Genomic DNA, 19,750 nt, shown 5'->3' on the forward strand with positions numbered 1-19,750 from the left:
GCGAGTGGGACTAATTGGATAGCTCTTTCAAAGAGATGGCACAGGCACAATGGGCCGAGTGGCCTCCTTCTGTGCTGCAAGATTTAACGATTTAGTGAGTTGGACAGGATTACAGGGCAAAGAGCAGTTAAGGGGGAAGATGAGCTGAGTTGGATGGTACGGTTGAATGGAGGTCAAGTAAAGTCCCCCACAGGAGGTTGGTTAGCAAAACTAAAGCACGTAGGATAGGAGGCAATATACTGGCATGGATTAAGGATTGGTTAACAGGCAGAAAACAGAGAGTAGAAATAAACAGGTAATTCTCGCGTTGGCAGGCTGTGACTAGTGGGGTACCGCAGGGATCAGTGCTTGGGCCGCAGCTGTTCACAATATATATCAGTGATTTGGATGTGGGGACCAAATGTAATATTTCCAAGTTCGCGGATGACAAAACTAGATGGGAATGTGTGTTGTGAGGAAGATGCAAAGCAGCTTCAAGGGGATTTGGACAGACTTAGTGAGTGGGCAAGAACGTGGCAGATGGAATATACTGTTGAAAAATATGATGTTATCCACTTTGGTAGGAGGAATAGACGTGCAGAGTATTTCTTAAATGGTAAGAGATTAGAAAGTGTAGATGTACAAAGGGACCTGGGTGTCCTCGTCAATAAGTCACTGAAAGTTAACATGCAGGTGCAGCAAGCAATTAGGAAGGTTAGCCTTTATCACAAGAGGATTTGAGTACAGGAGTAGCGAAGTCTTGCTTCAATTGTATAGAACCTTGGTTAGACTGCACTGAGAGTACTGTGTGCAGTTTTGGTCCCCTTACCTTAGGAAGGATATTATTGCCATAGAGGGAGTGCAATGAAGGTTCACCAGACTTGTTCCCGGGACAGCGGGACTGTCCTATGAAGAGAGATTGGGGAAACTGGGCCTGTATTCTTTAGAGTTTCAAAGAATAAGAGGTGATCTCATTAAAAGCTACAAAATACTTAAAGGGATAGACAGGGTAGATGCAGGTAAGATGTTTCCCCTGGTTGGGGAATCAAGAACCAGGGGACATAATTTCAACATAAGGGGGAAAGCACTCAGAGGGTTGTGAATCTTTGGAATTCTCTACCCCAGAGGGCTGTGGAAGCTCAGTCATTGAGTATGTTTAAAGCAGAGATTGACAGATTTCTAAATACAAATGACATAAGGGGATATGAGGATAGTGTAGGAAAAAGGCATGATCAGCCATGATCATATTGAATGGCGGGGCAGGCTCGATGGGCTGAATGGCCTACTCCTGCTCCTAAGTTCCTATGAATCGGAAAAATTAGCCAGGGTTCCCGATCACGAAATACTGAGATGTGGATCTTTCTAGTAATAGCTAGAAAAGGGCATTGTCGGGTAAATGAGTAAATGGTTTTAGATTAGATTAGATTAGAGATACAGCACTGAAACAGGCCCTTCGGCCCACCGAGTCTGTGCCGGACATCAACCACCCATTTATACTAATCCTACACTAATCCCATATTCCTACCAAACATCCCCACCTGTCCCTATATTTCCCTACCAGCTACCTATACGAGGGGCAATTTATAATGGCCAATTTACCTATCAACCTGCAAGTCTTTTGTCATGTGGGAGGAAACCGGAGCACCCGGAGGAAACCCATGCAGACACAGGGAGAACTTGCAAACTCCACACAGGCAGTACCCAGAATTGAACCCGGGTGCCTGGAGCTGTGAGGCTGCGGTGCTAACCACTGCGGTGCTGCGGTGCTAACCACTGCGCCGTACATGGGGACGTTGAATATAAAAGCAAAGTCGTGTTAATCTTTTCAACTGACGACTGTTGGAATTTTGCATGCAGTTATTTTAAACACCCTGTTAAAGAAGGGGAGCTGGCAAGAATACAGCAAAATGTTCACTCAGATAAGACCATGAATCAGAACACTGAGCTACAAAGAACGGTTTTATTGGTGTTCTATTGAAACAGCGAAGGCTAAGTGAGAATCGGAGGGAGCTTATCGGAAATTGGAAAGATTTTGAGAGGATAAGCAACCAAAAATTGTTTCTTCTGGTTCACAAATTGGGGACAAGGAGGCATAGACGGAGGATTATCTGAGACTGAGGAGAAACAAAATGGAAGTTAAAATATATTTTTACATTTCGACAGCTATTGGAATTTGGGATGCTCTCCCTTAAGTGGCTATTGAGGCAGAGACTGGGGCATCACTTAAAATGCATTTAGATGTTTTTGTAAAGGAAGCATACAGAAGATGTGGGAAAGGGCAGGAGAATTAGATTGAAGTGGACAGTTCCATTTTGAGAACAAGCTTGGGCGATGGGCTGAGTGGCCACATTTCTGTGAATTTTCCATCTGTTCCTGTTGGCAATTATGGGTGAGAATAGGTGGGATCAGGAAGAGGGAGTGAGCTGATTTAAGCAAAGCTCTGCTTCACCTCAGTGTCACTGGAGTAGGGAGGAGAAATTCAGCAGCTCCTAATAACTACCCCTTCACTGCTGTGTGGCTGTGTGAACGGTGGGTTGTTGCAGGATAAGACTTGACTGTACTATCCCAGTGATAGAATACCCTGTTCCGGTGGCTGGTGTTAACTCTCACTGTCTAAGGTACCTGAGGACAGTTGGTTGTGCCCATTCAATGTAAAAGGTTCCATTGAGACTATTTGAATTTCTCAATCTTAAGTACAGATGTGGACAGTGCCTGATGTGTCTTTTATTATTCGTTCGTGGGATGTGGGCATCGCTGGCAAGGCCAGCATTTATTGCCCATCCCTAACTGCCCTTGAGAAGGTGGTGGTGAGCCATTGCCTTGAACTGCTGCAGTCCATGTGAGGTAGGTACACCCACAGTGCTATTAGGAAGGGAGTTCCAGGATTTTGACCCAGCGACAGTGGAGGAACGGCGATATAGTTCCAAGTCAGGATGGTGTGTGGCTTGGAGGAAAACTGCCAATCTCCTGCACTTAACTAAGTAACACCTGTAAATGCGTCTGTAAATGCTGTTTCTCTGTTATGCCCATAGCTCCAGTGGCTGAGACCATTCCCTCACCTGCTCACGGCTGGTTTGAATTTGCTAGATCATGTGGAAAGCTGGCTATAACCCCAACTAAACTAAGGGTTGCCAGCTCTAGTTGGACGTGTTCCTGGAGGTTTTGTTGAATGACTCCCCACCTCCAACTTGGCCTTACTTCCCATCTGCGATACTTTTGTAATTGATAGGCAAGATGGGCGGCACAGTGGCGCAGTGGTTAGCACCGCAGCCTCACAGCTCCAGGGACCCGGGTTCGATTCTGGGTACTGCCTGTGCGGAGTTTGCAAGTTCTCCCTGTGACCGCGTGGGTTTCCTCCGGGTGCTCCAATTTCCTCCCACATGCCAAAGACTTGCAGATTGATAGGTTAATTGGCCATTATAAATTGCCCCTAGTATAGGTAGGTGGTAGGGGAATATATAGGTAGGGATGTGGGATTAGTGTAGGATTAGTATGGATGGGTGGTTGATGGTCGGCGCGGACTCGGTGGGCCGAAGGGCCTGTTTCAGTGCTGTATCTCTAAACTAAACGAAATATAAAACAAAACATACACTTTATTTAATGCCTAGGAAATGAATCTTTAATTCCTGGAAACTGCAGAGCAACCCTGAAAGGTTAATGACCCTAATCCAACCTTATGTAGGCAGTCCCCAAGTGGTGACTCCAGACATGGCCAGTCCGTCCAAATATTCCCACAGGTCACACTTGGCTTCTGTTTCTGAATATCTCGAGCAGACAGTTTCAGCCTCACACCTACACCCTTGGCTTCTTCTCCTTTCCCGTGACACTGCACCCACATAACAACAGTTATCAACAGATTAATTGGATTTTCTGATTCACTTGGTAACACTGAGGCCAAAGACTAATAGCAGTGAGAGTCAAGGGACTATGGGAGATGAATAGCTGTAGCATGGCCTATGTGTCAGCTGTGGCTCAGTGGGTAGCACTCTTGCCTCTGAGTCAGAAGGTTGTGGGTTCAAGTCCCACTCCAGAGACTTGAGCACAAAATCTACACAGTCATTTACTGAGGGAGTGCTGCATTGTTGAAGGTACTGTCTTTTGGATGAGATGTTAAACTGTGGCCCCATCGGTCCCCTCAGGTAAAGTGTAAAAGATCCCATGACACTATTTCGAAGAAGAGCAGGGGAGTTCTCTCCGGTGTCCTGTCCAATATTTATCACTCAAACAACACCTAAAACAGATTACAAAATATAGCACGTGCTGGAAATTCGAAACTAAAAGCAGAAAATGCCAGAAATACTCAGCAGGACTGGAGAGAGAAACAGAGTTTTGATGGAAGTATTCAAAATCTTGAGGGGTCTGGACAGAGTAGATAGAGAGAAACTGTTCCCACTTGTGAAAGGATCAAAAACGAGAGGGCACAGGTTTAAAGTATTTGGTAAGAGAAGCAAAAGTGACATGAGGAAAAACTTTTTCACGCAGCGAGTGGTTAAGGTCTGGAATGCATTGCCTGAGAACGTGGTGGAGGCAGGTTCAATTGAAGCATTCGAAAGGGAATTAGACAGGCAGGGGAGTCTGCACTGTAACAATTCTGTGATTCTGAGTTAGCATTTCAGGTCAATGATCTTTCATCAGAACTGTTCCAAATATTTCCACCATCTTCTATTTTTATACCTAAAACGAATTATCTGGTCAATATTTCCGTACTGTTTGTGGGATCTTGCTGTGCATGAAATGGCAGCTGCGGTTCCAACATTATAACAATGACTACACTTCCAAAGTCCTGTATTAGCTGTAAAGTGCTTTGGGACATCCTGAGGTTGTGATAGGCGTTATATAAATGCATTTCTTTAAGTGCATTGAGTACAAAACTTTGGCGATTACATGGTCTTTTGGAGTAACTTGGGCCCTGGGCCTAGCTCTGGATTGACTCCAGTGAAGGCATGGGCCTTCACTGTTAGCACTTCTCCAGTGAACTAGTAGTGTGTGAGCATGTATCCAGTGTCAAATTCTAAATCATGACATGGCAGAATGAAGTGGTTGATTTTACAGACACTGAGCTACAGATGAACCCTGAGGGGGTTACTGACATGTCTTGTTATTTTTTAACAGACTGTAAGCGCTGATCTAATAAAAATGCCACATTTAGAGCCACTGTCTATTGACTTCCACACGCAACAATGCTCGGAGTTGGGCTTTTATAGTGGAACGCAATGGGGTTAGTTAAGAAAAATAAGCATTTGATGTATGAGTTGGAATTCTCTCTATCTTTCTCTCTTCTCTCTCCTCGTTCTCTTGTCTCATGCATTTCGTTAATATATAAAAAGATAGATTAGTATTTATAAAGTGCCTTTTACGCCCTCATGACATCCCAAAGCAATTTCTGAAATGTAGTAAATGTAGCCACTGTTTTAATGTAGGAAACAGAACTGCCAGTTTGTGCACAGCAAGCTCCCACAAACAAGTAATGTGCTAATTAATGACCAGATCATCTGTTTTAATGGTGTTGGTTGAGGGTGGACTATTGTCCAGGACACCAGAGAGAACTCCCCTGCTCTTTGAAACAGTGCCATGGGATCTTCTATGTCCACCTAAGGGGGCAGACAGGGCCTCGGTTTAACAGCTCATCTGAAAGATGGCACCTCTGACAGTGCAGCACTCCCTCAACTGTTGCATCCAAAACCGAGAGCTGTGACTTTGTGTTCTTGCTTTGTCTTACTTTCCTCTCCTCCGCAGCTGACTCTGGGTGAAACACAGGGCCATGCTGCCCTCTGGCACCTCAGCCAAGTTCTTGCTCGTTAAGTGTGAGTCCAGACTGAGAGTCTTGGCAGATTGATTGATTATGTGGGTATCCGTGCTGAGTCTGATCGTCATCTGCCATGGATCACTGGGTAGAAATTCCACATGTGGATTTTGAGTGGGAAACCAAATTTTCCTAACTTCCCCTCAAAGCCCAGCCCCCTTCCCAGAGAGAGCAGAAAAAGACTAGAATTCCCTTAGATGCTGAAATGTAGCTACAGCCAGGTTTCTCTCTCACTCTGCTTTCTCACTGTACCATGTGACTGTGACTGGCTGAGACCCTATCAGAATGTGCCAAGCCACGTTTAAGTGCCTGCTCAGTGCCTGTAGTCCACTCCAACTGATAGAACCTGTCATGGAGTTTAAAAAAAAATTCTTTCTTGGGATTTGGGTGTCACTGGCTAGGCCAGCATTTATTGCCCATTCATAATTGCTGTTGAGAAGGTGGTGGTGAGCTGCCTTCTTGAACCGCTGCAGTCCATGTGGGGTAGGTACACCCACAGTGCTGTTAGGGAGGGAATTCCAGGATTTTGACGCAGCGATAGTGAAGGGATGGCGATATAGTCCCAAGTCAGGATGGTGTGTGGCTTGGAGGGAAACTTGCAGTGTTCCCATGCATCTGCTGCCCTTGTCCTTCTAGGTGGTAGAGGTCGCCGGTTTGGAAGGTGCTGTCTAATGAGCCTTGGTGCGTTGCTGCATTGCATCCTGTAGGTGGTACACACTGCTGCCATTTTGCATCGGTGGTGAAGGGAGTGAATGTTTGTGGATGGGGTGCCAATCAAGCGGCTGCTTTGTCCTGGATGGTGTCAAGCTTCTTGAGTGTTATTGTAGCTGCACCCATCCAGGCAAGTGGAGAGTATTCCATCACACTCCTGACTTGTGCCTTGTAGATGGTGGACAGGCTTTGGGGAGTCAGGAGGTGAGTTACTCACCGCAGGATTCCTAGCCTCTGACCTGCTCTTGTAGCCACGGTATTTATATGGCTACTCCAGTTCAGTTTCTGGTCAATGGGAACCCCCAGGATGTTGATAGTGTGGGATTCAGTGATGGTAATGCCATTGAACATCAAGGGGAGATGGTTAGATTCTCTCTTGTCGGAGTGCAGCTGAGCATCAGAATGGTCGAGGCAGTATCTGTATGTGTGTGGTCTGAGCAGGAGGAGAGCTCAGCTCGGAATATGCTGTACAGTTCAGCATGACACCCTTAGTGTCTCTTTACCAATTCAAAGACAATATGTCTTTTCTCTCTAACACTCTCTCTGCTTCTTGCTCTCCCCCCTCTCGCTCTCTGCCTGTGTGTCTTGGTGATGATCTGCAGAGTGAAGTAAATCAGTCCATCTCGGTGTCATCTATTCTCCCTTTTTCTCTTTTCTTATTTGTTTTCTCTCTCTCTCTTTATTTCTCTTTCTTTTGCTCTGTACCTCTCAGCAGTTGGTACCCTCCCAACTGATCTATCCTTATGTTCAGACCTTGGCTGTGAGTTTGTATGCTGTCTGTCTTGCTGTCTGTTTCTTACTTTCTGTGATTGCCTCTCTGTTATAAAAATGTTGCAAATAGGGGGATAAGAGGCCTTTGGATGGGCAGGGAGGGTGGTCATGTGATGAAACCTTCAGGAATATGTCCAGCTCTCTCCATCTCTGTCTGGAACAGTCTCTCACTCCTATTGTCTGCCTATCTTGATGTATTTGTTGAATGAGTGCACAGCTATCTCCCTTACTTTCAATGACATCAGCTTAGAAATCCAGTGTAGAGTCTCCTGCCTTGTGGATTTAACTATTTAGCTCTCAGATTAAAACATAAATGTCTTCTAACTACAACCTCTCATTCTTATCCGGTTTAAGTCATTTTTAATGTGTGGAATTCTGCTATTTACCAAGCTGATCAGTCTTGCTGGATCACAGTGTGAAGACCCATTTTTAATCTGTGATTTATATCGCTCCTGCTACTTCCCGTGCACTTAACATCACCCAGATTTTGCGTGGTGTCCCTTCCAATGCGGCAGAGAAAGGAATTTAACCTGAATTATGCCTCTGACTGTTGTATGTACCGTGGGGTGGCTCATGAGGTTCACCTGACAGATTTAGCTCGCTCATTGACCCTTCCTGACCTGCCGAATTCTGTTCCACCGCCCCCCGCCCATCCCCCACCTTGCTTCAAGAGTTCGATGTTATTTATGGCTCCTGTTTTCCCCAGGAAGTGGGATTCCTCTCCGCTGGCCCTGCCCTCTCCTGGTTACGCCGAAGATGCAAGATCGTAATTTTCCAGCAAATATTTGAGCCCTCGGGCTCCCACATTGAGCGGTGCAGGTGCACGATCAATAATGAAGTCTTGATCCAAGAGCATTTCTGCCTCCTTGTGTTTTGCTCCTGTGTTTATAGTTGCGGGAATGAAGCATGAGGGTCGGAGGGTGGGGTGGAGGAATGTTGTACAATTTAAAGCATGAAATCCCTTCAACTGTTCCAATAAACATTGTAACTTGATCATGAGTGGGCTGTGAGGGAACAAAAGGGGCTTTCTGTCTTATGATCTTCAGACTGTAATTCAGTCAGTGATTCCAAATGAAAATATTTGACAAAGGGCCTAATTTCTTCTCAGAAATTTAAAGAGCAAAGTTCAGGATTTTTTTTTTTTGTTCTCTGATTCTTTCTGTTGCTGATTACTTGCTGGTCCCTGAGGCAGGTTCCCTGGTTCTGTTGAAGTGTGATTTGATGTACAAGTCTGTCTGGATTGGACCCTTAATCCCAGAGATGAAATGGAAACACACTGATTCTCTGCACTAACCAGTTCCTTTTCTGATAGAGTTTGGTTTTCTTCTTGCATTAAAAGTTTTACAAAGCAACCATTGACTTAAATAAAGGCACAACCTGACAAGAGATTCTGGAGAGCACTATCCAGTGATGTCTGTGCCTGTGAGTTTGTGTGTGTGTGTGTGTCTGTGCACGTCTGTGTGTCTCTGTGTTTTTATGTGTTCCTGTGCACGTCCAGGTTTGCATGCCTGTGCATGTGTCTCTGTGTGCGTCTATGTCTTTGTGTGTATGTCTGTCTTTTTCTTATTTGTCCTTGCGAGTGAGCATTGCTGGCTAGGCCAGCATTTATTGCCCATCCCTAATTGCCCTTGAGAAGGTGGTGGTGAGCTGCCTTCTTGAATCACTGCAGTCCATGGGATGTAGGTGCACCCACAGTGCTGTTAGGAAGGGAGTTCCAGGATTTTGACCCAGTGACAGTGAAGGATGATGTGTGGCTTAGAGGGGAACTTGCAGGTGGTGGTGTTCCCATGTAACTGCTGCCCTTGTCCTTCTAGGTGGTAGAGGTCAGGGGTTTGGAAGGTGCTGTTGAAGGAGCCTTGCTGAGTTGGTGCAATGCATCTTGTGGATGGTACACACTGCTGCCACTGTGCACTGGTGGTGGAGGGAGGGAATGTTTGTGGATGGGGTGCCCTTAGCTGAATAGCCTGCCATCCTATGAAGAACCTGGCGCCAAAGCCCTGTTGACACCTGTAGAAAGTCAAACGAGCTGATTTATCCTGGATGGTGTCGTGTTTCTTAAGTGTTGTTGGAGCTGCACCCATCCAGGCAAGTGGAGAATATTCCATCACACTCCTGACTTGTGCCTTGTAGATGGTGGAGAGACATTGGGGAGACAGGAGGTGAGTTACTTGCCGCAGAATTCCCAGCCTGTCATTGCCTGTTTCATGCTGTCATGCCCCTACCAATCTCCCAGCTGATATCAGTCACTCAGCAGAGCCCAGGGACGGATCCTGGGTTCAGTTCTTCGCTGAACTCAGTGACCTGGCTTTGAATGAATCTCAGACCAGTAGATTCCAGACCAATGCACCCCATAGAGCCAGGAGCTAAAACTACAGGAATGGAGACATTACTGGGCTCAACAATGAGGACAACAGGCAATATTCTTCCTTTCTTCTTCTCCTGAAGGTGCTAATTCACGTTAAGGGAAACTTTCTACAGATGTCAACAGTGCTTTAGCGCCAGGTGGCTATTCTTCATAGGATGGCAGGCTATTCAGCTATGGGTGGTATCACAGCTCATTCCTATCCTGTACAGACATACACGTAGCCAGACAGACACAAACACACGCAGACACGCTAATGTACCCAAGCGTGCACACAAAGACAGACAGACACATACGTACACAGAGACAACCTCCCCCCACACAAAGATAGACAGACACATATCCACACACAAAGACACACACAAAAGTGCAGGCACACAAACACACAAAGCAACACACCAAGGCTCCTTCGACAGCACCTTCCAAACCAGCGACCTCTACCACCTAGAAGGACAAGGGCAGCAGGCGCATGGGAACACCACCACCTGCAAGTTCCCCTCCAAGCCACACACCATCCTCACTTGGAACTATATCGCCGTTCCTTCACTGTCGCTGGGTCAAAATCCTGGAACTCCCTCCCTAACAGCACTGTGGGTGTCCCTACCTCACATGGACTGCAGCGGTTCAAGGCAGCAGCTCACCACCACCTTCTCAAGGGGCAATTACGGATGGGCAACAAATTCTGGCCTTGCCAGCGATGCTCACATTATAAGAATGAATTTTTAAAAAAGAAAGCCAGGAGGTTTGCAGGTGAATGATTTATTACATTGAAGGGAAAATAGTTAAAAGAGAAAGGATAGATAAAATTGCAGGGTGGTGGGGGAGTCCAGAACCAGGGGACATAGTCTAAGGATGCCTTTCAGGACTGAGATGAGGAGAAATTTCTTCACCCAGAGAGTGGTGAGCCTGTGGAATTCGCTACCACAGAAAGCAGTTGAGGCCAAAACATTGTATGTTTTCAAGAAGGAGTTAGATATAGCTCTTGGGGTGAAAGGGATCAAAGGATATGGGGCGAAAGCGGGAACAGGTTACTGAGTTGGATGATCAGCCATGATCATAATGAATGGCGGAGCAGGCTTGAAGGGCCGAATGGCCTACTCCTGCTCCTCTTTTCTATGTTTCTTTGTAAATAAATACAGGGCACAGATACAGAAAGGGAAAGAAAACCTATTTAAAAAGGAAGAGTCGTGTTCGTGAAGCCACCTCGTTAGGGGTCGCACCACATTATAAAGCCCTTCATGCAATGTATTATTTTGGACTGCTGTCTCTGTTATATGGCAGCTATTAGCTGGTAGGCAAGAAAGATCCTGTGAGCAGTTGCTCTGTTTTTGGCAGGTTACCCAAATTCCAGTTTCCCAGCTCCCAAAGTGAGTGCCTTGGGATTATGATTGCTACTTAAAGGACTGTAACTCCTATATTTGATCAAGATTTTAAGAGGAACAGGTAGTGTAAATAGAGAGAAATTATTTCCGCTGGTTGGGGAGTCAAAGGCTGGGGGCATAGACTAAAATTAGAGCCAGACCTTTCAGGAGTGAAATTAGGAGACACTTCTACACACAAATGTTGATAGAAGTTGGGATCTCTCTTCTGCAAATGGCAATCGATGCTGGATCAATTGTTAATTTTAAATCTGAGTTTGGTAGATTGTTGTTTAACAAAGGTATTAAGGGATATTGGGTAAAGGCGGGTAATTGGTGTTTAGGTCGCAGATCAGCCATGGTCTCATTGAATGTCGGAACAGGCTCGAGGGGCTGAATGGCCTCCTCCTGTTCCTATGATCTGACGCTGCAACATTTCTTTAGTGCCGCACTGCAGTGTTGGCCTTTGGTGGGACTTGAACGCATCACGTTCGGAGGCCAAGCTGGTAGGTTAGTCAAATAGAAATAACGGTTGAACAGCATTGAGTATTCTCCACTGACATATTTTTCGACATAGAAAGATCTGAAGTGATTGGTTCTAAAGGGTTAATAGTGCAGTAAGACTACAGTGTGTTTTAAGTAGTGTTTATAGTCACCTGGTTCAGTTGTTGTAATGTGTCAGTTGAAAACTTGCTCCAGCCAGCAGACTGATATGTCGATGGGTCTGCTGGCAACCGAAGGGTTAAATTAAAGGAGAAAGCCACCCTGGTGTAAGAAGGCTTGTTTTGTGTTTTGAAAGCTGGAGGGACATTTCCAGCCTCCTGTCTCCGTGTGATGTCTGTTGGGAACTGCCTGACTTTCTGCAGCCTTTATGCAAAGCATCGTTTGGATAGCAGACAGAGGGGATGACAATTCCAGAAGCGGGGAAGGGAAGGTTGAGGGTGACGGCGGGGAGAAGGACAGAGAGGGATATGAAGGAAACTCCGTGGGAACAGATTCACAAACAGAGTAAGCTGAATCAGCACAGAAAACATGTTCTTCCTAATTCATAGGAGAATTGAATGATTCATAGAGAGAGACCCTACAGACTGCAATTACTTCGCCATATTCTTTTTTGAAATTGTGAAATATGTAAGCTGAAGCCTTTATTCCCTGACTGGAAGCTTATGATAGTATGGAACCCTGCATTCTAACACTGCTCGCAGTTCCCTTCACTCTTGCAAACCATTTTTTCTTATTCATCTATGTGATGTGGGCCTCGCTGGCTAGGACAGCATTTATTGCCCATTCCTAATTGCCCCTGAGAAGGTGGTGGTGAGCTGCCGCCTTGACCTGTTGCAGTCCATGTGGGGTAGGTACACCCACAGTGCTGTTAGGGAGGGAGTTCCAGGATTTTGACCCAGTGACAGTGAAGGAACGGCGATATAGTTCCAAGTCAGGATGGCGTGTGACTTGGAGGGGAACTTGCAGGTGGTGGTGTTCCCATGCGTCTGCTGCTCTTTTCCTTCTAAGTGGTCGAGGTCGGGAAGGTGCTGTCAAAGTCATAGCTCTCAGATCAACAATCAAAACATTTCCCAGATTAAACTGGGAATTCTGCAGTGTTGGTATTCCAGTAAAAAAGCACATCCACTTCCTTTTGCTGATGAAGGACCCTATTTTAACTCTGTGCAAGTGGATGGGTTTTTAATGGGTTAAAATAGGCCCAAACGCTTTTAAAATCAACAGATTAATGCTGCTGTTAAAGTAGCGAGCAGAAAGATCTTGTATGGAGATGTATCATAGCACAACATAACTTCCATGTTGGGAACCCATTTTCCAGTCCTGTAGAATGTGTTCACTGAAGCAAAAATTCTATTCAACTCACTCTTCCTGTTAACATGTAAAATTCTTAGAGGATTTGATAGGGTAGATGCTTAGAGGCTGCTTTCCCCTGGCTGGAGCGTCTATAACTAGGGGGTCACAGTCTCAGTTAAAGGGATCGACCACTTCGAACTGAGGTGAGGAGAAATATCTTCCCTCAGAGGGTTGTGGATCTGTGGATGCCGAGTCATTGAGTGTGTTCAAGACTGAGATGGATAGATTTTTGGACTGTAAGGGAATTGACCCATATGGAGATCGGACGAGAAAATGGACTTGAGGTTGACAATCGGACATGATCTTATTGATTGGCCAACTTCTTCTCCTATTTTTTATATTCTTATGTTAACCCATTTGGTATCTTCACACATTGGAATTCCCTCCGTTGACCCTCTTTGTCTTTACTCCATTTAAGACCTCCTTTTAGGGAGTGTTGTGCGGTGAGGGCGGTTGGGGCTTCGGGGGTGGCCTTACGTGAGGCACAGGGTGCCCGAAGAGGAGGGCCAACCCCCCCAGCATGCAAGAAGACTGCCAGGTTTTACCAGGCAGCAATCTGGGGGCCTTTGCCGTCCGGCCGCCAAAGGTAAAATACCAGCGGCGGTGGGAGGAGGACCTTAAGCGACAGTTGATAGGCCTGGGGCAGGTGGACTGTTTCTCACCACCGCTGCCCTGGGTAAAATTGCAACGGGATGGGAAGGTGTCGGGAACAGCAACCCCCATCTCCCACTCAATTTTATGGCTCTCCCATCCCCCGCCACCAGCTCGCTCGTTGTGAGGGGGGCGGGGCGTAAAATTCTGGCCCACCTTTTTGACTTAGCTTTTGACCATCCCTTCTAATATTTCTTCCATAGAGTTGGTGTTTTCCTTTTGGTCTGTGGAGTATCTTGTGACATTTCTCTATGGATTAAAGGTGCTATATAAATGCATTTGTTGTTATTGGCCATTTTACAGATGTTTTCTTAGAAACTTACTTGGCTGCAGTTGGCCTTAACTTTAACTCCCTCAGAATGTTTTGCTTAATTGCTCAGATTTTTTATTAGGCTGAATTTTTTGAAAAGAAATCAATTGAGATTTCAATAAATCTTAACGTGTGGAATATTCATGGAATGTTCAGTAGAGTGTCACAATGCGTCAGCAGTTCAATCATAGTCTTTGTGTTTCCGGACTTGGGATGTGTGCAGAGGGATACAATCCTGGCAGTTACTGGGAACAGTTTGAGCTGAAGAATTTCTGTAGCACCCTATCATGACCTGGGACATCCCAAAGTACTTTACAACCAACTACTTATCAAGTGTAGTCACTATTGCCATGTGGAAAACATGGGAGCCAATTTGTGCACAGCAAGCTCCCACAAACAATACAATAATGACCAGATAATCTGTTTTGTGCTGATGTTGGTTGAGGGATTGGTGAGATGACCAGGACAGCAGTGAGAGCTCTCCTGCTCTTCTTTTCGAAATAGTGCTGTGGGAACTTTTACATCCACCTGAGAGAGCAGACGGGGCCTCAGTTTAATGTCTCATCTAAAAGGCAGGACCTCTGACAGTGCAGCACTCCCTCAGTACTACGCTAGAGTGTCAGCCCAGATTTTGTGCTCAAGTCTCTGGAGTGGGACTCAGTCCCACAACATTCTGACTCAGAGGCAAGAGTGCCTGCCCCACTGAGCCACAGCAGACACCTACTCTTAAGTCTCGAAACAGCTATGCTTCTGCAACTGCAGTAATAGTTATTGAAAGCTGGCTGTTCCTGCCTTTTGGTTATGACAAGACTGTGTCACACTGCGTTTTCAGTCTAACTCCTGTTTTTGTGCATCATATGTCTATATTCAAATCTGTTTAAATCTGATTGCATCCTGCATTTGACACTATTAGTCAGCATGTCTTGGTTGGCCCTGTGATTATTCAAGTGAGATGGGAATATCTCACTGAATTTTGAAGGTTCTTTCAATTAATGTTAAAACATGTCAGATCCATTGCGAATGTTGCACAGTAATTGATGAGAGGCATAGATACATTATATTTTAATCATAGAACCATATTTTAATTGGGATAATGAAGTGCCGATGTTCATAGTACAGGATGCCATAAGATTGGAAAGAGCAGGGGAGTTGTTGAGGTAGATATAGAAGTAGTGGGTTAGACGATGCCTAGCCTGAGTTTTAGAAGGCTGCTGTTTGTACCAGGTAGGGAAGATGAGGAGTTCCCTTTGTGTTGAAGTTGAACAGCCCCAGCTGTTCACAATGCATATCAATGATTTGGATTTGGGGACCAAATATAGTATTCCCAGATGATACGAAACTAGGTGAGGAAGATGCAAAGCGGCTTCAAGGGGATTTGGACAGACTTAGTGAGCGGGCAAGAACATGGCAGATGGAATGGAATGTGGAAAAATGTGAGGTTATCCACTTTGGTAGGAGGAATAGATGTGCAGAGTATTTCTTAAATGGTAAGAGATTAGAAAGTATAGATGTACAAAGGGACCTGAGTGTCCTCGTCAATAAGTCACTGAAAGTTAACATTCAGGTGCAGCATGCAATTAGGATGGCTAATAGTATGTTAGCCTTTATCGCAAGAGGATTTGGGTACAGGAGTAGTGAAGTCTTGCTTCAATTGTATAGAACCTTGGATAGACCGCACTTAGAGTACTGTGTGCTGTTTTGATCCCCTTACCTGAGGAAGGATATTATTGCCATAGAAAGAGTGCAACGAAGGTTCACCAGACTTGTTCCTGGGATGGCGGGACTGTCCTATGAAGAGAGATTGGGGAAACTGGGCCTGTATTCTCTAGAATTTCAAAGAATGAGGTGATCTCACTGAAAGCTACAAAATACTTAAAGGGTTAGACAGGGTAGACGGAGTTAAAATGTTTCCCCTGGCTGGAGAGTCTAGAACCAGGGGACACAATTTCAAAATAAGGGGGAATCCACTTAGGACGGAGATGAGGAGAAATTTCTTTACTCAGAGGGTTGTGAATCTTTGGAATTCTCTACCCCAGAGGGTGTGGAAGCTCAGTCGTTGAGTATGTTTAAAGCAGAGACTGACGGATTTCTAAATACAAATGACATAAGGGGATATGAGGATAGGGTGGGGAAAAGGCATTGAAGTGGATGATCAGCCCTGATCGTATTGAATGGCAGGGCAGGCTCAATGGGCTGATTGGCCTACACCTGTTCCTATTTTCTAGCAAAGGAGGTAGAGTAGGAGAAGGTACCACGTGTCGTAAGAGCAACACCAGGATGAATGGTTTGGACAGTGTTGTGACCAGGTGAGAAAGGTGTCTCGGGTTCCCTTTCAGCCTTCACCTGGTCTTACTGTAATAGGGTTTGATTTTAAACACACCGTGTTTTGAGCTCCCCCTTGGTGAATCCTTATTCACCGCATTCCAATAATAAGGCAAAGAAATGAGTACAAACAGGCTTTCTTAGGTTTAAAGAAGAAAAGTGAAATTTTATTAAACTTAAACTCTAATTTGGTTGACGCCTATGGATACACGACATGCCCACCCTAGCATGCATGGGCGATACACACATGCAAATAGAGACAGAAAAGAGCAGAAGGAAAAATAAAGTGGAAAGGTTTGAGGCAATATCTGAAGAGTTTGCTATGGTTCTTCGAGCTCACTGTAGAGTCCTTTTGTAGGTAGATCTTGCTTTTCGTTGGGGCCTAGTGTTCTTCTTAAACCTTGTTCACTGTAGGAGACTTTTCTCTCTTGGGGTTCGTGTGTCTTCCGTGGGTTCCGAAGCTGGTGAGAAAGAGATGAGCAGACAGGAGAATGATGTTCTCAGTCCAGGAGCAAAGAGCTTTCTGTATTCAAACTCTGTTTCTCCAATTTAAAACTCTCGGTTCAAACTCTGCAAAAGCCAGTTAGTCGTGTGACTAAACTGTTCTGACCACATCTGTTTTGTGTATAGGGAGCAGGGGATAGCTCTTTTGTTCCAACACTGTACGCTAATATGCAAAAATGTCTTTCCGGCCAGGGGCCTGCAACCCCTTGTAACAGGCCTTCACTACTTCCCAGCAGCAATTTGAAATTTAATGTCCATGTGTCAAAATTAATGTGCCTCATTCTTGGCAGGTGGAGGCCTGCATGACAACAGGCTATGTGGAGGTTAGTGTGAGCAAGAGAACTGTGTGGCTTGTCCAACATTCTGGTAAGGGACATAATTCATGTTGGAAATGTGTTCTACCTATAATGATCAGTTTATGATTAAAAACTGAAATGTTTGACCACTCTCCATTGACCTGTAAGTGACGTCGAGACTTGCAGTGGCCTCCACAGTGGTTGCAATGGGGGGATGTTATGGTTGCATGCGTTTTGTGACATCATGACTTTTGGCCTCTGTCATGACCTTGCTTGTTCTGCCTCCCTTCACTCAGGGTGATATCCAGCAGCTGTTGATGTCGTCAGACCCAAAAGCTGCATACAGCTACTGCGAGGACTACATCCCTGACTGTGACGACCTTTTACCCTACGCCCTGCACATTCCGGAACCTGTTTATGAAGAAGAGGTGGGTGTGCTCCAAATCTGTTCTGTGACTTGTGGTGCTGTCTGGCTAATTCTTCTGTTCCCTCCAAATCTAGGGAAAAGGCGGCATCAGACAATCAACACAGCATCCATGCGCTAGCTTGTAGTGTTATCGATATAACTAGTCCTCTTTGGCTGACTGATGAAGTTGAGGGAAATAACTGGAATGCAGCCAGTGTAAACTAACTATGTCAAGAGAAGTTGCACTTCATCCAAACATTAAAGACTTTGGCTCTCAATTTAGAAACCCAAATATTAAGGAAGCATCTCCTGGGTATGTCCTTACAGTTCCCACTGCTTGTTTCCAGCTCTCCTTTGGTGAGTGCTTTCTCCCCCCATTATCTCCTCAGCCCCCCCCTCCACCTAACCCCCTGCCAACATCAATTTCCACTGGTCAATAAGATCTGTGCTTTGAGTGTAGGCCTTACAGCCTTAATGCACGACCGTAATAATGACTCATTTGTAGCTCCCAACAAATTAGGAGCTGGTACTTAGGGGGTCATTGAAAGCTAAACAAATGTGAATTTGTTGGGAAAGCCCCCAAGCGGTAGCCCACGTGTCAATCGAAGAGCGTGACCTCTGACCCAGCTAAGGAAAGGGGCTGGGTCTCATTGTCCACTTGCCAATTTATAATCTCTCCCTTTCTCTCTCCCCGGTGTGGCGATGTAAGGAGGAGGGGGAGGCAGCTGGTGTCGTTTTTAATTTTTTACTGGAGAATAGGATACAGGAAAGCCTCCGGCACTGGTCCTGCGCTCATCAGGAAGTTATGTTTGCAACCAGACGTCGTTTTCTGAGTATTGTTTCATTGGAGATTAGTGGCACTGGGGCCCTGAACTGGATAGGATCTTAATTTGCCCAGTTCTGGGTCATTTTTACGAGGCTGCTTTACACCAATGGCATGTTGCTACTCTCAGATGAACAGTGTCACCAGCGTGCCTTAAATGGATGGGCGAGGGATCGCCAGTTCTGGTTGGACGTATTTCTGGAGGTTTCATCCCTTGACCTATTAACGCCAGCCTCCCGACCCAATACTACCATCATTAGTCGCCCAGTATGTCCATCCTCCAACTGGATCTGCCTTCCCACAGCTAATTGGAAAACAGTCACACTCTTTGTTATCTGTTTGGATGATTCTTGACTTGGTCAACAGCCGTTCCCATCCCCCACCATCTCGAATAATTTTATGACTAATATTTGAAAGAAAATTGAAATCTAAACTAATATTTTATTTGATGCCCCTGTTGGTCTCCCTCCAGGATTGCTTGCAGCTGTGTCCTAGAGATCAGCGTTCAATTCCTGGAGATTCCAGGGCAATCCTGGAGGGGTTGGCAACACTGGAATAGCTCGATCTTCAGAATCACGACAGCACTGCACACCTACAATGTAGCAGTTTCAGGGATGTCCTCTGTGCGTTGTAATGAATACCACATGAGTATTAATAGATGCTCCCTTAGGTCAAATGCCAGTGTTTCACATCAGTTCTGATATGTTACTAGACTGAAACAGCACCTTTTTCTTTTTGGTCTTGTACATTGCTGCCCTCACACTCCGCAATTATTGCGTTGCTGGCCAGATGATATTGTCTCATGTTAGAGTGTTAATCAAGCTAAGGCCCAGTTTGACTTCAGAGTGAAGCAGAGGGGGACTGCTCCGGGGAGTCTCACTGAATTTCACCCTGGTATCAAGTTGGGCCCTGACTTTGGATTCAGTCACTCAGTAACTACAATATGTGTGTGAAGCAATATCCCCTCGCTCCATCGTTAGAGTTTTAATGTAAATAAACCATCGAGATGTTCCCTTCATCATTGTCTGACCATGTAAACACGCAGCTGGTTAGATCCTGACTGCAAAGTCATGAGGGAGTCGGCCACAACCAGTCAGTGCAGGGCAGTTCAAAAGCCCACGCAACAATAACCTGCTCTGATCCCACGGAACATTAACAGTTGTTTCAGCAGGCGAGAGGAGCTCACTCCAGGAGTCATTTCTTAAACATGCATATTGGATCTCAATGATATCATCAAAACCCGGCGGCAATCTTAACTTGAAGCCTGTTTGGGGAGGCTGTTGTAGCTACGCCACAGGCCTGGGTGTTAAGAGTCAGTAAGTGAATGTTTACAACTTAGAAATGTGACGCTCCTTATTGTCAGCGGTTTCCTGGAGAGCGGATGTTGGTCTAGTTTCCTGGTGAACAATGCCAAGCCATGTGCCAGCTTGCAGTAATTGGGAACGGGATTTGATTTTGGGAGTACCCCCAGCTCAAGGGAAACCTGCCTGTTCATCCCTGACTTTGACTGAATTGTTTTTGTGTGTGTGTGTGACATGCTTTTCATTCACAGGATTTCACGAAGCTTTGATAAGCCAGCAAGACGACAATGAGTAAACAG

General features: G+C 45.5%; 1 protein-coding gene across 2 annotated transcripts in view; it reads left to right on the forward strand.

Moving 5' to 3' along the window:
* LOC137355733 (collagen alpha-1(XI) chain-like) overlaps positions 1 to 19,750 on the forward strand; it is a 244,071-nt gene that overhangs the window by 62,072 nt on the left and 162,249 nt on the right. For both annotated transcript variants that reach the window (XM_068021204.1, XM_068021206.1), the window contains exon 5: positions 17,218 to 17,349. In XM_068021204.1, coding sequence (XP_067877305.1) covers positions 17,218 to 17,349 — 132 coding nt within the window. The remainder of the gene's footprint in view (positions 1 to 17,217; positions 17,350 to 19,750) is intronic.

The sequence above is a fragment of the Heterodontus francisci genome, chromosome 43, assembly GCF_036365525.1.
Source record: "Heterodontus francisci isolate sHetFra1 chromosome 43, sHetFra1.hap1, whole genome shotgun sequence".
Classification (NCBI taxonomy): Eukaryota; Metazoa; Chordata; class Chondrichthyes; order Heterodontiformes; family Heterodontidae; genus Heterodontus; species Heterodontus francisci.